This window comes from Orbicella faveolata, unplaced genomic scaffold, assembly GCF_042242905.1.
Source record: "Orbicella faveolata isolate gen_17 unplaced genomic scaffold, um_ofav_v1 contig_24, whole genome shotgun sequence".
Taxonomy (NCBI): domain Eukaryota; kingdom Metazoa; phylum Cnidaria; class Anthozoa; order Scleractinia; family Merulinidae; genus Orbicella; species Orbicella faveolata.
The window spans coordinates 10243176-10266486 of NW_028301552.1; the positions used below are offsets into that span (position 1 = coordinate 10243176).

A 23311-nucleotide genomic window follows, 5' to 3' on the forward strand; every position below is an offset into this window, starting at 1 on the left:
GAAAGCCAACATAGTTTCTTACGTAGTCTTTCTCCTTTCAGATCAAAAAAATTGTCATTGGAACTTTATGCTTTCTTACTTTACATGTAAACTTTTATAACATTTTCAATATTTAAGTGGGGAACTGCCACACTTTGTGACTTTATCTAAAATTAACCTGGGAGCAACTTTCTATGCCATATTATTGTTCTCGGAACTTTATGTTCCCATGGCAACCATACTTCAGCTTTAAATGCAAAGCAAATGGAAAAATGTAACCTGTGAGAGACTCCACCGTGCATCCCATGAATGTGACAATTATCGGGAAATTTGGCACAAAAGTCATGCTACAACAACTGTCAAAATAATTGGGTTGACAGCCGAGCTTTTCAATATTTGGAATTTTCCCACACACATCAAAAAAAGGCTTTCATGTAGATATTTTTACATTCTTAGCATTTCTGAAAAATAAAAAGATTCAAGGAGTGTATCCAAGATGGTGGCTGTTTATATAAGATGGAGCAGTTATATACCCTCTGAATTTCATTACTGTTTAATGTGTTTAAAATTTCTTTTTTTCAAATTTTGTTATAATTTTAGACGACCTACGCAGTAAAGATAGTTTTAGCATCACTTCATTGCTTTGTGAATGATATATTATTCGTAGCGGTAATTTAAAAACTTTTTAAAGAATTCTTACTTGTAGCGGTAGTCTTTTGGTGGTTTGCATCAAGTGCCTTCAATATCAAATGTTTTGACTTAATAGGTCACAGTATACCAACCGAATGTACATCTTCGGAGTACACTGAACTTACGGAGGCCAACAGATATTGGAGTAATTATGCCGGCGGCAGTCTGTATTGTGACTTGAATGCCATTACTAGTAACCAGTGGTACCGTTTCACTGGGGATGCTGGGACAATGATGGCTGACTACTGCATTCCAAAATCAAGTTGCAACTCACATATGGCAGGCTGGATAAGCGGCGGAGGTCATCCCACTGTCGCTGACGGAGCGGTAACAAGAACGGCTTGTATGCATTGGGTCTCCAATTGCTGTTACTATTCATATACCGTTGAGATACGCAACTGTAGCGGATTCTACGTTTATAAATTGAGAAAGCCGGGTTCCTGTTATATACGTTATTGCGGTGTTAGAGGTAAATTGACTATCAGTCGCTTCTAACGTCGCATCTTGCTTGTCTATTAGTATGTATTGTTAAGTTCACGTTTCAACACGACAGCATAACGGAAACAATCATCACGATTTATATTGTTGAAGTGTTAAAATAAAATTATGACTCTAATTATAATTATACCTGAAGCTTCAATGATAACGATATTCTTATGATTTCCTCGCAATTGTTGCAATCTGTATGGAGCACGGTTTCTGAGGAGCATTTTAATAGGCAAATCTATATGTACCTACTTATATTGCTTGATCACAAATGTTTTAGGTATAGCATAGACTAGTTAAGAACAGAAACGTAAACATCGTTGACCTGCAAGGGTACATGTATCTTCCTCGCCACTTCCTTGCACTCCAAAAGGCCTCGTGCGTGTCAATGTACCAGGTGTGCAATGTCAAGTTTATTTGTTATTTTGTCTTAGTATTATTTTGTCATAACGAATAGTTCATCATTATAATTATATACAGCGGGCAAAACCCTAGGAGTTTTTTCGTTGTTGTTTTTTTTTTGTTCGTTTGTTTGTTTTGTTTTGTCTGCTTGTCTCTCTCTTTGCCTCTGTCTGCCTGCCTGTCTGTCTGTATGTATGTTCGTCTTTCTCTCTGCTTGTCCGTTTTTCTGATTGTATGTTTCATTGTCTCTTTTTCTGTTTTAACTTAAGCCTAACATGTACACCGAAACTCAACAAGCCAACAAATAACGCCCAAATCCCCCAAAAAGCTCTGTTTAGAGCTATATGGGGCATCGTAAAAAGGTCAGGGACTCTTAGTACTAAGTGGGAGCCCCCACAAGTCAAACATGAAAGGACATTTTGTTTGTTTGTTTTCCGCTTTTTTCAACTTTTTTTTTTTTCATATCTAATAAAGCAAACCCTTTACTTGTGCAGACGAAAACGATGCATGTCCAGTTAGCCATGGCGCAACAGAATGCAACTGCGCACCAGGATATTCAGGCACTCCTTGCCAGGGTTAGTAAAACATTTAGCGTCTTTTTCGTAAGGATATACATGCAAATAGTCTACTACAGAGACTGGTAAAAAAAAAAAGAAGAAACAATTCATGCCATACAGGCTCTAAAAATGGTCCAAAGTAACCCACTGGTATAATAAGAAATATCAAACTTTTAGTTTTTGATTACTCATTATTGTTGTTATTGTTATCTTTTATATATATATATATTTATTTTTTTTGGCCGATGATGTTGTTTATGTTCCCCCAACATGCTATACAGTTTTACAAGTGAAGAGGGGATTAGTTTTTCTTGATAGATATCATTTATGTTCACTTAACAAGCTAACATGTTACTCAAATGTGGTGCTTACTACTTTTGTAAATGCGGAAATGCGGTAGAAAAAAAAAACTCCAGAAGTATATTGTTCTTCCTTTAAATAGCTCTTCCACATTAAACGTTTTCTTTTCTTTTTTTTTTTTTTTTTTTTGTCGCTAGATACTGACGAATGTACGTCCAATACCCACGAATGTCATACATCGGCGATTTGTTCCAATACAGAGGGCTCTTTTACTTGTACATGCAATGATGGATATACGGGCGACGGCACATCATGTAGCGGTATGCAGCTTTTAACGTTTTCATAAGCTAAAGTACTATTTCAATCAATGTATAAATCGTTCAGTTAACCAATCATTTGTTTGTAAGCAGGATAGAAACTGCCACAGATAAACAAGAATTCATTAAATTAATTGTTTACATGATTCATGCCTCAATTTCATTGAAGTTGCTGTTATTTCAGATATCGACGAATGCACAAGCCTTACCCATGACTGCCACTCAGATGCTACCTGTACCAACACAGAAAGTGCATTCACTTGTAGCTGCAACGAAGGATTTACCGGGGATGGCCTTCAATGCATGGGTATGATCTTTCTGGGCATGCAGTGAACGAGAAAACTTAACTCAATTTTCGCTGGGCTGCAGCGGAGGGGAAATTAAACTTAAAGATTGTCTGTACGTAGTAATGGCCTTCCAGTGTGATTTGTCCTTAAAATTATAGGGTAATTAATCGGTTTGGCAATTTTCTCGTCAAGCAATTTGACGTTTCTCAGGGCAAATAAGGAAAATAAGTTATAGATTGGGCAAATATAACGCTACTACAATTTCTCTGCTAAGACCATCGTCTTTAATCCTTTATCACAGTCAGAAACATCTATTTCTGTCTCTACCATTGGAATTCAACTCGTTCCTCTTGCTTTTATTCACGGCGCTTTTTAATTTTGACATAGGCTCGGCTGGGTTTGGCGGAACTTCCATGTCTCATTACGTCTTTACTAACATTTACGGTATTGCCCAAAATGAAAATAGATAAATTGAATTAATTATGATGTGCGTGAATAATAAACGAGCTATTTGGGAGTAGATAATACGAGGTCGTAGAAATTATTGCTATCTTTTACAGAGGACTAAATGGTATATTTTGCTAAGAGAGACCATCGCAATCTCGGCGAAAACGTTACTTAAAAGATGTAAATCCATCTCTCGATATTAACTAGTATTTTTCTTTTGAAAATGAAACGCATAAAAAGATACTTTATCCCCCAACCCAAGACTCTTGTATCATGCTTATACCATAAAAAACTCGGAGGACACTGAATTTTATCCCTTTCCTCATGAGTAGAAGGATACAAAAACTAGTGGTGGTCGAGTGATCAGTTAAATTAACACCGGTTGAGCTGGGTCAGTAATTGGCTGGGTAGCAGAGTTAAAAATGATGTGGAAGAATAAACAAAAATTATAATAATAATAATATTTAATATTTCTAAGGCGCAAATTAACATGTAAATATGATCAAATGCGCCTAACAAACCATATGAGTAATATAAATTAAACGATATGCTATGAATAGTGTGATTAATTAAAATTAATAACAATAATAAAAGTAAGAGTGAGATGATATAAGCAAGTTGGATATACATGTATATAAAGCATGTGTTTGCCATCTCAGAAACGTTGAAAGTAAGAATTAGTGATTAATGATAGAATGCTGTTGCTATTGTCGTAGATATCGACGAATGCCAAACCGGAGCCTGTCACTTGAATGCTCACTGTGTCAACTCTCTTGGCTCATTCAACTGCACTTGTCATCAAGGATATTCAGGCGATGGCATTGAATGCTCTGGTATGATGGTTCATAAGCTTATGTGCATTTATAAATATTCTTACAATGATAGCTATTTAAGACAACCCAAGTTAATGCCTGTGACTTACTTCCCACAGTAAAAATTTTAAAAAATTCAAAAATCAAAAATTGATATGTAAGTTAACATTGAAGGCTGTATTGATGTTGACAATTTGCCGCAGCCTTGCAGATTAAATATGACGAATAACACGAGAGTTGAACAATACAAAACAGTATTACAACAGCAAGGAAAGGGACAGGATGTCCTAAATTAACTTAGAATTTTTCCATGATACTTACATCTGCTGCTGTTGTCAATTAAGATATTGATGAATGTACGAGTGGTACCCACGACTGTCACTCAGATGCGACTTGTACCAACAATGGAGGTGCATTCACCTGTAGCTGCAAAGAAGGGTACACTGGAGACGGTCGACAATGCGCGGGTACGTACCACCTTGTACGTACCCGAATGTCAGTAGAGACTACATTGATTGATTGATTGATTGATTGATTGATTGATTGATTGATTGATTGATTGACTGACTGACTGACTGTCTGACTGATTGCTTGCTTGCTTGCTTGCTTGCTTGATTGATTGATTGATTGATTGATTGATTGATTGATTGATTGATTGATTGACAGTATTATTTGAGCCAAGTTGCCCACAATTTAAATTCAGTGCGGAGAACTTGAGCACAAGATAAGTACAAGTTACTTTCTCTCCCTTCTCCGGTTTTGTGTCTTGTCTAAGTTGACAAAGTTGTTTGGTATGGGAAACGAAAGTTAGCCAACTGACAGCTGTAAGCTGGTTACAACCAATATAAAAATTAATGTTATGCGCTGTGCATCTAAGTAAGCGTGTATGTATATAAGCCCATACGAAAATGTTAGGTAATCAACTTACTGTAAATGTCAACTGCTTGGCTAGAGTAGAGCCAGAAATCCGTTGTCATTTTGTTGAATTTAATTGTTACTTCGGCAGATATAGACGAATGCAAGAGTGGAGTACATGATTGTCACTTGGACGCTGAATGTAGTAACACTATTGGATCATTCTACTGCACCTGTCACCAAGGATACTCAGGCGATGGTGTTACATGTTCTGGTATGGTAGTCCATAAAGCCATGTACTATTGTCGATCCACTTCCATTTAAAATAAGGCATGAAAAATAGTTCAAGCTAATTTTAACACACTATATTGCTTGAAATCATGATTATAGCCACAGGAGAACCGAACGCTATACTAGCAGTAACAGTAAATGTATTGTTATTTGCATATGTTCCTGTGTCTTTTTCAGTCGTTTAGAAGGGCTCTGAATGAAGCGCAGTCGTTTAGAAAGAGATTTGAATGAAGCGAAGGCGTCAAGTTTCCATTATCGTCGTTAACTATTAACTCTCATCGGGGCAGAAGGAGATTCTGAGAGTTAATAGTTAACGACGATAATGGAAATTTGAAACGTAATCGCTTATTCGGAGCTTCATAATTGCCAAGCGGCAGACGAGATAATATTCGAAATGTAAACCGCCTTCGCTTCATTTAAATCCCTTCTAAACGACTGATAAGACAGAGGAACACAGGTAAATGACAGTAGATTTACTTTTACTGCTGATATAGTGTTCGGGTCATCTGTGTTATGGCTACAGCTGCACGTTTCACATTAGTGACCCGAGCTTAGACGCAGAGGACAAGCGATGTCCATCAGTTAGCACCCAGCTGCCACCGACGCTTCTACTTCAGTTCAACATCTTTTATTCATACAGATATCGATGAGTGTACAACAGCAACTCACAACTGTCATGGAGTAGCTCACTGTTACAACAATCAAGGCTCATTCACCTGTGAGTGTCGGGAAAGCTACACTGGTGATGGGTTACTTTGCGACCCCGTAGGTAAGTTGAAAAATTATTATTTTTCAAATACAGTAAAGTGCTTCTTGTCACACACCTCTTCCATATGAAAGATAACAAACCACGTGACATACTCGTTGCATTGCAAAACGTTGATCACGGGGCATGACACTTACTGTTACACCTATAACTCATTTTGATGATATTAGTAATCATTTAATCAAATCTATCGGCAGGAGACTTCACAGTGGCAATTGAAAACATATCCAAGGACAAGTATCAGGCTTCTCCTATCAAGCGGTCTCTCAAAAGTGTCCTCACAGCGATGGTAGGACATCTGCCTGGGGAAGTGTTAGAGAAAGTACTGGAATGGCGTCTGGTCAGTGAAATGGAACTGGCTACTTCAGACTCAGCAGAGGGGACTTTAGTAAGTCAAGGAACAACAGAGTGGACCATAGACAGAAGATCCATACCCTCTGGTATCTATCAAGTCAAATTTACTGCGTCTTACACAATCGGTGATCCAGTGTTCTCGCAGACTCTCACGGCCTTTGATTACGGTTTTATTGAAGTTATTGCTGCTCCAATACAAGCCATTATTGAAGGCGGAAGCAGTTCTCTTTGGGGATCGACTGAAATTGCGATAGTAAATGGTTCACTGAGTTATGACGGAGATATTGGCCCCGGAAGCTACACTGAGCTCAGTTTTGCTTGGTCCTGTCTTGTTCCGGGAGACAACGTTTCCGTCAGTAATGACTGCTTCGGATCCTTTGTCGGGCAGATTGCCTCTTCGATCATCAGCATTGATACTAGTAAACTTGAACTTGGAAAGACCTATGTTCTGAAGTTGGTTGCCTCCAAAGATGAAAGAACCTCTTCTGCGGAGATGTCATTTGAAGTAGCGGCCGGAGAGATACCCCAAGTGTCTTTGAGGTAAATATTGCCATTGCTAAAAACCACATTACTGTCAATGACGTCACATCTTCAAAAATGAAATGTCAATCTAACAGTTAAAGTTGTGCCGGGACTAAAACCTAACTAAGAATTAAATTAATTTTGTAGAAAGTGAAAAGAGAGACACTGAATTTGTTGTGAGAAAATGTGTGTGAAATTTTAAAAAAAGTTGGTCACGGTTTTAAAACACAGAACTTTCCTGTTAATAAATATAAATTTACTGCATTTGCTCTTATTTCAGATGCTTTGTAGATTGTGGTAGTGTCGTATCTGCTTCAAATAAACTCCGAGTGACATCAAAATGTCTTAATCATCCTTGCAATGGTTCATCGTTTAAATGGCAACTGAAAAGAAAGAACGAGGAATCCAAAACGTGGGAAGTTACACCTATTTTGCCTTACATGACTTCCACGCCTGTGAATGCGACAAATATAATCATCAAGAAGAACTCATTGCAATCCAACTCCAAATACAGATTACTGCTCTTCGTTTCACCTCTTCAGGGAACACAAGGCTTTGCCGAACTCGAATTTGAAACGGCAGGAGAGCCACACAGCGGGTACTGCTCATCGTCAGCCAGTGAAGGCTTATCACTTGATACAGAATTTTCTTTTGAGTGTTTTGAATGGCAAGATAAAAATAAACCTTTAACTTATGAATTTAGTGCAGGAGATATCCTTATATCCTCAGGAATTTCCTCCAAGTCTGTATCGACTACGTTACCGGCAGGATCTCCAGAAGACGGTTACCAGTTGCCCATTAATATCACTATCAAGAATGTTGTTGGTGTAGCAGTTGTGCAGACTTTATACGTCATGGTATTAATGCACATTCTTAATGTACATTTATCTCATGATCACAACTCATTACTGCAGTAAGAAACTTGAAGAAAGGGACCCCCATGGCGCTGTATTCTATTTTCTCTTATGTACGCAATGGCGCAGTAGCCTCATGGTTAGTGCGCTCGTCTCCGGATCGAGCGGTCCGGGTTCGAGCCCTGGCCGGGGTCATTGTGTTGTGTTCTTGGGCAAGACACTTTACTCTCGCAGTGCCTCTCTCCATCCAGGTGTATAAATGGGTACCGGCGAACTTAATGCTGGGGTAACCCTGCGATGGACTAGCATCCCATCCAGGGGGGAGTAGAAATACTCCTAGTCGCTTCATGCTACGGAAACCGCGATAAGCTCCGGCCTGATGGGCCACTTGGCTCGCATGCAGACTTTACCTTCTACGCAATAACGACACCCTTTAAACAGTAGTTTTCTTTCAAAAAGGTTATTTTCAGGAAGAGGCTGAAATATATGAAACATAACATTTTATATAATAAATCAATATATATTTCCAGCATTATCAAAGCAACGTCTAAAAAATAAATAAATAAATAAATAAAAAACAACTGAAATACATCAAATATGTGAAAACGAAATTACAAATATTGGTATTAAAACGGACTTAAGCTAAGATGAAATTGAAATTCTGAAGGTTAGTTGAAATTGCTAAGAACTAACAATTGAAATGGAGTGTTCAATCCGAGTGAGTTTAAATCCTTTAACTGCCCAATATGCAAACATTTCTTTTTTTAAGATAATTGTTTTACTTAGCGGCTATTGAACGAAAAGTGAACCTCAGCGCTTACTAACTAGTCCATATAATTTTATCCAGATAAAGCCGTCTCCCAAGCTAGATCCCTGTCTTACAGCAACAGATCAAGTTACCCAAGAGTTAACAAGCCTCGTGATAGGTGAAAGAAATAAGCTGGATGGTCTTTTGATGAAGGGTGAAATCGACCAGGCTGCCACTTTTGCTCGATCAGTCCTGATATCTTTAGAATCTGCTAGTGAGCAAACAGGTTGTGGACAGGCCCTGAGCCAAGATACAAAGGCACTGGTATGTCATGCCTTTTTTAAAGCAAATTTAGTATCGGTTGCTTCAACTGGCCATGGGTAATTACAGAGTAGTGTTCTGTGATCTTCGGGCACCATATAACGTCACTTTAACTTCCTATTTCATCTACTTCCTATCCGTGTTAGTACTTTCAGTGGTGTTACAGTGATACCTTTGTTGCAAGAGCATTCTTCAGGGCAGGTGTTCATAGCACGCTATTGGTCATCTTCATAACGGTACAGTACTTTTAATATTTTATATTTTTGGGTAGATCTCATGTACATTGGCCGTGAAGCTCCTCTCCGTAACGCCCAAGCCTGCCAGTTTACAGAGGTTATACGCAATTATGGAAGTGGTCAACCTGGCGACTGCAAACCACATTTGCGATATCTGGGGAACTACCATCACGGTAAGAAATCAGTTTACTGGAGGCCGAGCAGCGATTGATCACAAAAAAATGCTCAAATGTTGTTGCTTGTAGCGATCAATGTGCTTAGCTACACTTAGCTAGTTCACAGGATGCCACTTGAGCTGAAGGAAATACTAACTTTATATGCTATGTACAAGGAGAAATTAGTATTTAATCAACAGTACTTTTCTCTCCTAGGATTTAACAATGAATTTTACAGACAGCGCAACAAATGCACTGACATCTGCCCTAAACGACATGGAGCAACCCTTTACTGCTGAGATGGAGGAATCGGCTACCAGTGTGACAGGTTGCCTTAAGAATGTTCTTCAGTCTGCATCAGGCCCAAGTCAAGAGACCGGAGGCTCAGAGTTGAACAAGCCATCTGCAAAGGTTTGGACATTAGTTAGTCACCGTAACAGTCATACAATACAAACATTGCACTGCACAATTTGTCACTTTGTCTTTTTTTGTGAATGCATGCTGTCTCTTGTAAATAAAGTAAATATGAAAACGAGTATAGTTCCCTTCCACTAAATGGCCTATTTCAATTTCGCGAATCCTAAAGGCCTTAAAGTCGCCCCGAACGATGGAAAAAATGAAGAAGATCGGGGAAAGGAAGATAAGAGAGGGGAGGGGACATTCCTTTGAATTCAATTTTAATATCGTCTACTGTATAGGGCGAGCTAGGCGCGATTTCTTAAACATTGTTTTCATAAGTCCAGAAACATGTACATCGAATTATAATTTAGTTCTAAAAAGGCACAGTTGGAAAAACTAATAAATAATATTGTATTTTATTGAAATTATACATTCACCAACTTTAGAATACCTGGTATGCTCCAGAAGATGGTTTACTTGTAGGAGCTTTATTTGTGATTGGCTAATTATTCATTGGCTTTGCAGTTTGAATTACCACTTAATAAATTTGTCTAATAGCACTGAAAGCAAACAGCTATACTCGTCTTGATCTTATTTTCCCAACTTCTTTGAAAGGTAAATCGAATATGATAAATCGAAAATTAAAAATATTAAAGAAAGCGTTTCATTTTGGATTTGACGTAAGAATGGTTGAAGAAGTTGTTCAATTGGCGATCTTCACAATTAGGACACCGTAGGGATAATAACTGAAGCGTGAAAAGACATTGGGTTTTTGGTGTGTATGAACCAGATTCGATTGCTTTTTATTTCTCAAGACCCGTTTTATTACTGCAGGAGAATGTGGCTAAAGCTTTGGAAAAATTGGAAACTATGAACAATGCTCTTTTTGCCCGTCTGGTTCCGTCTGAAAATCTTGTCATCAAAACGGCAGGTTTGACAGTCGCTTTAACGAAGGTGCTCTCTAAAGACTTAAATGGCTTCAATATGGAACACGGACCTGCAAAATTTAAGCTGCCAAGCAACTTAGGAGGTATTGAAGGTGGAGACATTGATGCAAAGGTAAGGGATTGAAGTTCTTTAGACGTGACTCAGGGAATAAATTCATTAACGTCGAACAGTCTGTGTTTAAGGGAAAATCTCAAACCTCGGCCTTGCATTATCGGTCAACATGGCAGGTCTCGGTTTGACATTTTCCCGTAAGACCTCACTCTCGGTGAATAAGTAATATAATAATAATCGAATATTTCCTCAGGATAACCCTTCAGTACAAAGTACTGTTATCAACAGGGTCCTGCTAAGAATTAAAAACTAATAAACAAGAATTATTAAGATATATAAAATAAGATACATATTAAAAACCGTTAAAAATACAATAGCAATTACAAGTAATAATCGTCTAAGGCTTTCCTAAATAAAACTCTAGAATTAATGTTTCTTAAACTTAAAGGCAGTAAGTTAAAAATCGAGGCACCTAAAAAATAAAAGCTACGGCGTGCAAAATCCAGTCTGACTTATTATGTAGTTATTATGTATTATGCATTATTATGTAGTTAATATTACATAATATATGCTTAATACACATGATTAGTAATTCATATCACATCGCATCATACCGTCTCCTATCCTACACCCCAACTGTGAGACATAGTGTCTTTCTTGTGCTGAGTTGCAAACTGAACTTGACTATATATATTTTTTTTTTTTTCTGTTTGGACAAAAAAAAAATCAGAGACGTTTTTTTATATATGTATATATTTCTGGCTGTAGCAGCGCGCGTTGTTAATTACGGCCTGTCATTAGTGATTCTGTCTTTTCAGATGCGAGCTGTTGACTTCAATCCTTTCTCCTGGGACAGCGACAGCAAGAAGGTAAAATCAAATGTAGTCAGTCTCGATTTCCAAAATGGCAATGGAAAGAAGATTAATGTATCCAACCTTGATAACGACATTGAGATAGTTATTCCGATTTCGAGTCCAGCAACAAACATCAGCAACGCAACTGAACATTATTTCCTAAAGCCGAACCGAATGTTCTTCCACAGTTACTACGCAGAACTAGCAAATGTCCCCGTTTCTATGAGAATCGGTGTGCCGGCAGAAGGTACAGTTATTAAATTATTTGTTAAATTTGGATCAAGACCTACGATGGAAGACTCTGATCACAACTTCACTATACTGTTCACGTCAACATGTAGAAACCAAGTCGATTATCAACAAAATAAATCAACATCCTGCGCACTTGAAGAACGCTCTGTAACAATAGTGCCTTATGAGCCAAGTCTTCTTTATGTCGGTCTGGTGCTTCTAGATGCTAACAATGTCACCGATCATGCTAGAAAAAGACGGTCATGTTTTGGCCATGGCCGCGAAAAACGGTCATGTGTTGGAGTTAAAGAGCCCCCTTCTACAGGAGTCACAAAAGTGAATGTTCCGAAGTATGATCCTTTAACAGATGTCAACTACACGTTTACTATTACCCAATCGAGTTGTTTGTACTGGTCTGAAGACAAAGAAAAGTGGACCTCCGACGGTTGTAAGGTACGTTATATTAATATTGGGAAGTGATGACTCCCTGCATCTTTTCCTTAAATTTCAGGATGTCTTTGCCGCTAAAAGTATGCTTACACATTAACTAAACAATTTGTTCTCGTTCTGGAAGGTTGCACTTATAAACTAATGCCATGTGATTAGGTAAGACAACTGACACAGCAATCATAATTTGAACTTTTTGCTGAGACTTCGTTAGCATTATTATGTGAAGATCGTATCTTTAAACTAGGAGAAAAATGCAAAGATATGGATGATCATTAGTATTACAGAGTTTAAAAGAAATTGAATAAAAAATGGCCATAAATTACAGAATCATAGGGGCGGTTCTGGAGCCACATATAAGCTGGGTGTGCAAAATATATATCGGAGCTATCAATAATTTATATCTATGTATAGCAGGATCGAGTCCAAAAATTGTTCAATCTGATTGCAAATCTTGATAAAATCAGCTCACAATGAAGCCCGGTCTCTCAGTATCGCTGAGGATCTCTTTCTGATCTACCACAGGGATATGTAAATATTACGTTCCTGTATTTCTATCTAATGCTGATTTTAACTAGCTGCCTGGCTCCGCTAGCCCCTATGGTTATTCCAGGCAGCTAGTACTCTAATTTTTACATTTAATATTTTCACTGAAATTGTAATTTTTTCTTTAGTAAGAGTGAGTACAAATAAAGATTGATTATTATTGAAAATACACTTCGCTGACTATGAATGCTTCTGTCGTAGGTTGACCCCAGCTCAAACATCACTCACCTTAAATGCCTTTGCAATCATTTGACATCATTTGGCGGAAACTTCATTCAAGCACCAAATCCTATTGATTTTGACAAGGTTTTCACTGAGTTTACGCGGCTTGGTGAAACTGGTAATATCTCGGTACTTGTGACAATTGCATGCGCTATTCTCCTTTACTTCATAGTGCTAATCTTTGCAAGGAGGGCTGACAAAAGAGACGATAACAAGGTTTGGATAAACTCATATAGCCATTGTCTCTTTTGCATGCTGATAACAAAGAGGTCTGCCTCTGGACATAAAACTAGAACATTTTTTTCCCAAAACTTTCTGTTTTCCCCATAATTCTATCCAATTGACCTATCTAAGTCTCTAACGAGCAAAATGTGGGCAATAAACGATCTTATGCATTTTTGGTTAATATTGTATTACGGCCGCCTGACACCGCGGAAATACGTTTTTTGACGTCACCGTAACTGGTCAGTGGTCATCACCATCAGGCTGTGCTGTCCTTCGATCGATCAGTTTTCCGAGATCAGTATTTTGGTTCGTTTTAAGGTCGAAAATATCCTTGATACTTCTCGTTATTGGTGAGTTTGACGTCCTGAAATGGGTTTTTAATACTCAAACAATGTTCCGGGAATGAATAGGGGTACACGGGAATCATTTTGTGTGGAGTAATGTGTAGTTTGCTGACTCGAGCCTGGATCGTGTTGCTTCAGTCGCCCTCGCCTCAGAATTGTCGAAAACAACGATGGGTATCCAGCAAAGCAGAAGATTGGTTCTGTATGAAGCTTTTGCAAGGATTTTGAAGACTAGTTGGATCAAAAGTGTAGTTTGCATGAAGTGGTTGAGGTACATGTAAGTCGGGACCGTTTTATTCACACTCACTTTGCGCCGACATGTGGTGCTTGTTCATTTAGATTACATTTCGCAACGCGTCAAAGAAACTTTGATAAGAATTTGTCTTTAAAGACTGGCTTGTTTGGCGTTTCTATCACCTTTCTGACTTTCTGCGCCTTTTGGAACAGGTGAAATAATTTTTTTGTACCTGCCGTTTGCTGTCAGAATAAAACATTTGTTCATTTCATTCACAAGATATTTCTCTATCATTAAAGATTGTTTAAACCTACATTTATATATAATGGTGGCGTTTGCGAAGGGAGTAGAAATCGAAAATATTGTGATTTGTTGGCCGCAGCGAACGCTGGAAATACTGAAAACATTCAAGACCGCGCAATATGTTCGGTTCATAGACATTTTTTCCTCGCTTGAGGTCTTTTTTGTTTACATCGATTACATGTTGATAGCACATGGAAATTTTCAAGACCGTTTCCCTGTACATGTATGCACATGTAACTAAATATTTTAAAATGCTCAAACACCTGTATTTGTTTACACGAAACCGCTTCCACTTATGGGATGTGGTCAAGTTTCACTTCTTTTGATGCTGAAAAGACATTCAACATTTCAGAGAGGCAGTAATCAACTCCTCAATGAAACCCACTAGTTTATTTTGTTTACTCAGTCATTTGAAGCTTTTCGATTTCTATTTCTCTATCTTACATGTGCACTGTGTCAACTTTAATAAATAATTGACTGTTGTTGTTTTTCCTTTCATTTAATTTAATTCAGATGAGCTTTGCACAATCAGTACAAAATAATTTTTACATTGTAATCATACATGTACATATCACGTGCTTTGAATCAATATGAAATTAATTATGATCACCTTAGTAATAGTATTGTATCATCCTCCCTTCTGTAAGATTCTGACTTAACTTGTAACCACTTTATTACAAGACATAATAGAACCTGATGGCAATGAATTATATATGTGTAATATTATTATATGTATTTTTTTTTTCCTGTGATAAATTGGCTAACAAGTGGGTTTGTTTATGCCACTGTGTCTCTGAATTGGCTTACTGTTGTCTACAAACCATTGGTAATATATCTTGGCTACATCTAACTCAGATACTAGACACAAAAGCATGTATTAAAGAACAGATACATTTCTTACAAATTAATATTTATTGCATTTAGTTCATCACTTTAGTTCTACAACATTGCTTTTCTCCAGTGAGAAATTTTGTGCAAAGTCTGAAGTTGTAAGTTGCAAAAACAAGTTCTGTCAGTAGTTGCGAATCACTTAAAGTCAGGCTTTGGTGCTGTAAACTGAATGGCAAAGCGAGGAAATTAGAAATTGTCTCAAATACGCAAGTGATAAGAGGTAAACTTGACTGAAATCTACAGACTCCTTTTTTTTAGGTTTAGGGTTAAGGTTAGGCCTAAGGGACAAGGTGGGAGGTGCGGTGGCCATGTGGTTAGTGCGCTCAGCAATGGATCGAGCGGTCCGTGTTTGAGCCCTGGTCAAGGACATTGTGTTGTGTTTTGGGGCAAGACACTTTTACTCTCATGGTGTCTCTCTCCACAAAGGTGTACATATGGGTACTGGTGAATTTAATGCAGGGGGTAACCCTGTGATCGACTAGCATCCTATCCGGCAGGGGGTAGTAGAAATACTGCTAGTCGGTTCATGCTACAGAAACCGAGATAAGCCTGGCCTGATGGGCCACTTGGCTCTATGCAGACTTTACCTTTTACTTAGGGACAAGGTACTGCATCAGGTGGGGGAAGGGACAGTGGAGTCAGAACCTCCCACTTCCCATACCTCTATCTCTTTACTCCCACCCTTGTTCATCCTGCTCCTGTCCTCTGTAAATTAAGAGACTCAAAACACATCCTAGTCATTTAGCTGCACAGTCCCTAGGCATTTCCTTTTCCTTTTTTCCTTCATTTTCAGCCTTGCTACTCTTACCCGTCTTTCAAGTGAATGACCTATGACATAACCACTGTCAAAGGGTTTCATTTTGAGCCTCATTTTGAGCCCAAGGGTGAATTTTTCTTTGCCCGTCGGCCTAGAAGTCTCTAAAGACACTAAATGAAAGTCAAGTAACATTTTCAGTTCTTGTTTTTGAAAGTATTTGAAGCCTTAATGAATGAGAAAAATTAGCATTTTGCATTTCTCTCCGGATTCCTACCCCCTATTCTCCCGGGCTCCTGCCCCCTGCCTCTCCCTACCATCAACAGATGGCTGAATGTTCAGGAGAGGAGTTGCCATATGGAGAGCATTGGTCAGTGTTCTCTCAGTTGGTGTTTTTACAGCATTGATGTTGTGGAAATCATCCATGGACAGTATCTAAAAGGATTTTTGCAGAGCCAAAATAGGAAAAAATGTACAATAGAAGAAGTTTTCTATTGGGAAATCCAGATAATAGTAATATGTAAACAAATATTAATGTTACAACGCTATAGAGTCTCAGGCTCTAAGGTAATGTGGTCAGAAATTATCTGGGTGGCCTTATAATCAGAAGATTGTTGTGTGAATACAGGGGGATAGCCTATTTATAACTAAAAATGAAATTCACTTATTGAGTTGTAACTGAAAGTTGTTATTACCAAGGTTTTATGGTAATTTTATTGTCTTGTATGCATGTATTTTTAATTACCCTTTTAACAGCTTTGTATTCCATGTCTTCTGCCATCTAAAGGTAATCAGATGTCATGTACTTCTTGTGGTTTTTTTAATAGCTAAACAGCTTTTTTTCTAAACTCTAACAGCTATGCAACTAGTTTAAAATAATTTTCACACTTTAGAGGCGCTAAAAGCAAAATACAGAACTGCAACAATTCGAAATTATGACACGAAACACAGAAACAATAATAAACATGAAAATTTAAAATTTTATTTTCGCCAGGCTCAAGCTTCCTGAAGTACAGCATAATTAAAATTGGATATTTTATGAGAAAACATACCTCGATGAATTCTTCCTCGAGTTGAGGCCAGATTTTGAACCCTTTTGGGGACTCAGTCCTACACCTGTTACACCAACGTGTCCAAGATTTATACGAAGTACTGCTTCGATTTCGGCCAACTTGGTCTATAATTCGGTGATGCCGAGTCAGGACAGGATGACCGTGATTACTTACGTGAGTGCCCCCAATCGAACAAGAGGACGAACACGAGCATGTCTTCCCGACGAATTTGATCGAAATGCCGTTGACATACCGATTCATACGGTTCAAGCCCATCAATTCAACAAACTTGAGAAGTTGATGTCCTCAGAAGACCGTTACAGCAGCACAAAAGCTGCCTAGTTTTAGCCTTAGCGCACATCGTGACGTAAATTGCCACTGGCTCGCCGCTTGCGAGCATGAACTCTCACGAAACAACAACAATTTCACACCGTGTGCAATTTCAGTTTGGCTTTGGCACAATATATAATATTAACTGAGAACTATCCAACAAATGAGCGGAGTTTAAAAGCTAAGTTTACAGTGTGCGCTCTAAGTTTTGTATCTTTTTGACTGTCGATAAGACTCACTGCGAAAACAATGTAAAAGTTGCAGGCATTTTGTAGTTTTGTTAGGGTGTACCGCTGACCAGCAAAATACTGTATCGCGCCCCAAAAAACGTATATCCGCGGTGTCCGGCCGCCTGCATTGACATCTATAGTACTACAAAGAGCCAAAAACGTCGAATTAACATCTGCACTTAAAACATCCAATTCGTTCCCACTGCCTTTTTTCATTTCTCTATATACAGGGTAAAACCAAAATTGAGCGAAATACCGGGAATACTAGTTCGGAATAGCCGACAGTAAATAACTAAAGGGCACATCCAAGGGGAATTGGTTTTGATTACGAAATAGCGAGGAATTCGAAATAAGCGAATTCGAATTAGCGGGGTCCAACATGTACATATACGTGATCTCATCCAAGTGAACATGCTTCTCTAGGCTGTAAACAATTCTCTATATGATGCTACATCCAAATTAAAACATGTTTTACTAATTAAAATGAGTATTTCCTGTGGGAAATTATGTTGGCTAAAAGTTATAATGAGCAATTCAAAAGAAAAGTAAAATTCTACTTCCAGTAAAGGAAAGACTTGCTTTTATTTTAGATTAGTCCTCCAAAATGTATAAACGTCGTCGAAAGAGGAACCTACGTTTACGACATGGTTATCAGCACTGGTGTTTGGAAACATTCAGGAACAACAGCTAACGTGTCCGTCAGTATAGAAGGCGAAATAAATGAACAAAAGCTAATTCCACTTAGGAGCAAAGGAGAATCAAGCGAATTATTTGCAAGAGGAAGTATCGACGGGTTTGTTCTGGTCACAAGCCAAACCTTAGGGACCTTAAAAGAAATAACATTAGAGCATGACAATTCAGGAGATAATCCCTCTTGGTTTGTAGAGACGGTTGTCATCAAAGACCGGCAGACAGAGCAAAGGTGGATGTTCTCAATAAATCGATGGCTTGCCGTGGAAAAGGATGATGGAGAAATAGAGGTTACTGTCAACACTAAGAGTACAAATTCCTTTTCAGATCAGGTTCGTTCACGGTTTGGAAGAAAAATTGCCGACAGTCACCTGTGGATGTCAGTGTTTGGTAAAGCATGTAGCAGTTCTTTCACCCGTGTACAAAGAGTCTCGTGTTGTCTTTCACTGTTGTTCAGCGCTATGATTGCTAATGCTATGTTTTATGACCTTGGTGGCAAATCGGATGGAGCTATACAGGTTGGACCATTCAAGTTTTCTGGGAGACAAATCGTCATCGGAGTGCAAAGCGGACTAATAATTGCACCTGTAAACATTTTGATTGTCCTCCTGTTTAAGTCTAGTAAACCAAGAAGGAAAAAGGCCGCCAAATATAAAGACATTGACCAGGCCCAGCAATTTGTGGATGAAATAAGGGACACAGGCTGCATGTTGCCTCATTTCTGTGTATACTTTGGGTGGTTTCTCTGCTTTGTCACAACTATTACGGCTGCAACGTTCACCTTATTTTACAGCTTAATGTGGGGCAAAGAAATTGCCGAGCAATGGCTCGCATCAATTTTGATATCATCTGGTCAGGACATTTTCGTGGTACAGCCAACAAAGATTATGTTCGCTGTTGTTATAGTTTCATTGCTCTTGACAAGAAACAAAGACGCCAGTGAAGATCTAGATGCGGAGCGGGACAGAGCTGATGATTGGAAGACAGAAATTGATTTTCTAAGCGATAATCCTAAAGCCCAATTTAAACGAGATAAGTTGGAGGCGATACGTAAGCGAAGAAAAAAGGAGACTCGGTTGACAATCATGACTAGAGACATAGTCCTTCATTTGATATACATGTTTTTTCTGGCAATCGTATGTTATGGTAACAAGAACGGAAGCCGTTTCCTGATGACAAGGACAATGATAAATCCATTCATGACGTTTGAACTGGTAACTATTCTAATAGTATGGACTAACTGACTGACTGACTGACTGACTGACAGAAAGTCGGACAGATCTAGACCATTCAGACAGACCGACAGACCGACTAACTGACAGACAGACATACTGACCGACGACTGACTATCTAACCTACGTTATATTATTCATTACATAGTACTTAGATACTCCCCATTTACAGAAACAATAAATAATACACAGTATCGATGAGAAAAATCCCTTATCTTTTACTATATCAACATCTGAACTGAAATCGTGGATATCTCCATGGCACCTTTCGACGCTGTCGTTGGCCAGATGTCCCTGTTTAAATGAATACTTTGGCCGCATTTAACATTTCCTGTGCCTTTTTTTCCGACCAGATATATATAACTAATCGTGGATATCCTTGAGTACTTCATAAAAATCACTGAAACAGAGCGTAACGTTTAATCATTTGGTGGTAGAAAAGTTATGAATTTAGCAATTGAATACCTAACTATATGTGTCTCTTTCTCGTTTTTGAGGTAACTGAACCAAACGAACTATGGGGTTGGCTGAGGCAAGAGTTCCTGCCAAACATATACAACCGCGCATGGTACAATGGACTTAAAGAGGAAGCAGATCTGTATATTGAGAATAAGATGTCCATAATGATTGGCATGCCTTCGATGCGACAACTGAGAATAAAGAAAAGTAAGCCCCAAAACATTATTTTTTTTCGTTATAATCCACAGCTCTGTCTCAAAGAAAGCTATATAGATATATTCCTTTAAGAAAAGTTGTTCTTAAGTGGAGCCAAACAAGAGCCTCTTGGATATTTCATTGAGTAACTTTAATGAACACGAAGGAACCTTGCGCCGATCATTTTCTTTAGCATGAAGCGGCTTTCGTTATTACAACACGTTCAATGAATCAATGCATTAGATTAAATCTTACGAAGTATACTTAGTGGCAAGTATGTAGCACGCTATGCAAACCAAGATGGTCAACTAATAGCTGCGGCTCTAAGCCTTTAACTAATGTTACGGCAACTCTATTAAAAATTGCATACGGTCATAGCACATTTTGAATCAGTATATGCTTTTTGGAAATAGTCTATATAGTCACAGACAGGCTCGAATACCAGGTGCAGTGGGATTTGACTCGATAAAGCTGATGAAAGTTCTTTTGTGGTTCTTTTCTTGAGTTTCTCGTAAATCGCGACTTCCAGCAAACTCTAGAACTGTTACCATAGTTATTCTTGTACAGCTGAAATGCTGATAGCCATTATAGTAAATAAGTTAACATATATGGTAAATAATTTTATTAGATGGTTTTATTTTTCTTATTACAACCACACGCCCCTTGCAGAAATCAACCTTTTTATTGTATAGTTGACAGGGCAAGCATCCACCATCTCCCTTGTTTGGTATCCTCTAAACGTAATCAGGCATATGTTTAACATCGTCAATCCATTTGATACTCTGTCTAAATTTTTAACCTTGCTATACGTGACACTTTTTAGGTCCATGCGAAACCCCTCGTCAGATCATTCCAGACTGCTACTACGACTATTCCGCTTCACATGAAGAAACTACATTGCTGAGTCTTCCAGGTTGGAAACCGCTCCCCTTAAATACTTCATGGCCTACAGCTCTACAGATGTGTCCAAAACCATGGCGTTACCAAACAGCCGAGGAGTTAAACAATGGCCCAATAAGGGCTACTTACAGTGCATACGATGGGGGTGGCTACGTTGCCGTCATGGGATATAAAGAAGATACTGCCCTTGGCGTGTCAACCGAGACCCTGGGTCACGGATGGGTTGATCGCCAGACTCGAGCGGTTATTTTAGAGTTCGCAGTCTTCAACGTGAACACAAATTTGATCAGCACCGCTACCTACTTTTACGAGGTGATCGCTACTGGGGCTGCCTACACTACAAAGAGGGTTGATACACTCGAGTTATACAGTACAGAGTCAGGATCTCTGATGTTCTATCGCATTTGCCAGTTTCTATTCATGGCCATGGTGCTTTTCAACTTCATCATGATGTTACTCCACCTTTACCGGCAACGCCTCGGATTTTTCAAGTCCTTTTGGAATATGGTTGACCTCTTTATGATAATCTCATCCGTAGCGTCAGTGGCGTTCTACATGATAAGATCGAAGAGTGTCTTGAATACCATCAAAGCCATCCAAGCTAATCCATATGAAATTATATATTTTCACACGGCCTTAGACTGGGCAAGCTGGGAAAATGCCTCGCTTGCTTTTGCCATTTTTATTGTGACACTTAAGCTTTTGAATCTCATCCGTTTTAACCCTTATGTTATTTTCTTATTTTCATCATTCCGTCAATCCGTGGGCTACCAGCTATCGTACGCTGGTTTCTTCTTGATCGTCTTTAATGCTTTTGTCATATCCGGAATGCAGTTATTCGGTGGCATAGTCCTGCAGTATTCAAGCTACCTCCAAGCAGTCATGTCGCAGTTTGAATTTCTTTTAGGAAAAGCTGTCCCACTTGACGATCTTCGTAATGAAAAGCCCTTTATTGCACCAGCGTTTCTTTTCTTGTTCGTGCTATCTATGACGGTTTTCCTGATGAACATGTTGGTTTCGGTATTAAACGAGTCCTACACTGACGCTAAGACACACGCCGAAGAAAGTGCCGAAGAGCTTGAAATGGCACGCTTTATTGGTGAAAGTTTCATGCAGATGTTTCAGGAAAACAGAAAGCGCGCTGAATTCAAGTTATTTTGTGACGATACCACGTTCGTCAATATGTGTCGTTCCGAAGCAGAGCCTTCCTGTTTAAATTCTCAAAGTATCATTCATTGCACGGAAGAAAGGTTGACAAAAATGGATCAACGGATATCTGTTCTTACCCGACGCACGGAAAACATTGAGGTTGACTATATCTCTGAAGAAGCAGAATTTCTAGATCTCGTCAATTTGACGGCTAAGAGTTTCCGTTCAGAATCAAATTAACTGCATCAGTTAAAGAAGCACAAAGAAGAATTTAAAGAGAACAAGGCCTTCGTTCCTGACCGCCCTTTTTACTACATAATAGCATTTAGTATTTACACAACAATTCGGTGGCCAAGTGGTTATCGCACATTCTGTATGCCTCGGAATGAGGAGTCAATTAGAATTTACACTACAGTCTATACAGGTTTGGGGAGGCGCGGTGGCCTCATTGTTAGTCGCCCTTGTTTCCGGATCGAGCGGTCTGCGTTCGAGCACTGACCTGGGACATTCCGCTGTGTTCTTGGGCAAGACACTTTACTCTCACAGTGCCTCTCTCCACCTAGGTGTAAAAATGGGTACCGGCGAACTTAATGCTGATGGTAACCCTGCGATGAACTAGCATCCCATCCAGGGAGGAGTAGAAATACTCCTAGTCGCTTCATGTTACAGAAACCGGGAAAAGTTCCGGACTGATGGGCCACTTGGCTCGTATGCAGACTTTACCTTTACCTACACACGTTTGGTAAAACTACCACGTATAGGCGATTAGGAAGTTATCAAAGGTCTGAGAAAGTTTTCCAGGCCAATGTTCATTTATCTGCAGTCAAAAATAATACTGATAAATACAAAAAAAGTAGCAGAACGGGTGGCTTTCATTATTTCGACCACCATTTAAGATATTTCACTATATCTCAAATCCTTAATTGTAAGCCAGTAAAATCAGCGCGGCCAGATTGTTTATTTTTAAGCTGTCCGCAGGACATTCACGATCCACTAATATTGCTGATTAAAGCCTTCGCAGAGCCGAGTTATAATAAAAATGTATATGTATTTATGATGTAATTTAATTTCTCTGAAATAACAGATGACAACACTTTGAGCTTAGAATGATCGAAATACTTCTGCAATGTGATTGTACCTTTGGAAAATTGGAAATTTTGTTCTTCCACTTGTGTAAACGTTATTCCAAATTTTGGAAATTTCTGAAATTTCTGAATAAAGAATTTGATAACGTAACAAGTTGCA

The 23311-nt window shown here is 38.7% G+C and overlaps 2 protein-coding genes across 2 annotated transcripts; both read left to right on the plus strand.

Annotated features, from left to right (window-relative positions):
- Nucleotides 1-663: 663 nt before the first annotated feature.
- LOC149110361 (oncoprotein-induced transcript 3 protein-like) lies at nucleotides 664-3046 on the plus strand (the record flags this gene model as incomplete). The annotated part of the gene is made up of 3 exons (XM_089292276.1): nucleotides 664-1138; nucleotides 2052-2132; nucleotides 2612-3046. Coding segments are annotated over 3 exons (705 nt in total), but the record flags the coding sequence as incomplete, so codon positions are not given.
- LOC110060953 (polycystin-1-like protein 2) lies at nucleotides 2943-23305 on the plus strand. Its single transcript, XM_020767762.2, has 16 exons — nucleotides 2943-3038; nucleotides 4160-4298; nucleotides 4622-4744; nucleotides 5284-5406; nucleotides 6064-6192; nucleotides 6387-7083; nucleotides 7346-7922; nucleotides 8767-8991; nucleotides 9260-9397; nucleotides 9596-9790; nucleotides 10613-10837; nucleotides 11596-12315; nucleotides 13057-13293; nucleotides 18032-19345; nucleotides 19861-20029; nucleotides 20841-23305. The coding sequence occupies exons 1-16, from the start codon at nucleotides 2943-2945 to the stop codon at nucleotides 22304-22306; spliced, it is 6573 nt and encodes a 2190-aa protein (XP_020623421.2). The 3' UTR covers nucleotides 22307-23305.
- The last annotated feature ends 6 nt before the right edge of the window (nucleotides 23306-23311 follow it).

Bases quoted from the DNA above. Each gene is read 5' to 3' on its own strand.
- LOC110060953 (XM_020767762.2), top strand. From the start codon at position 2,943: ATGACTGCCACTCAGATGCTACCTGTACCAACACAGAAAGTGCATTCA. The intron at 7,923-8,766 runs GTATTAATGCAC...AATTTTATCCAG, and splicing joins TGCAGACTTTATACGTCATG to ATAAAGCCGTCTCCCAAGCT. The intron at 10,838-11,595 runs GTAAGGGATTGA...CTGTCTTTTCAG, and splicing joins GTGGAGACATTGATGCAAAG to ATGCGAGCTGTTGACTTCAA.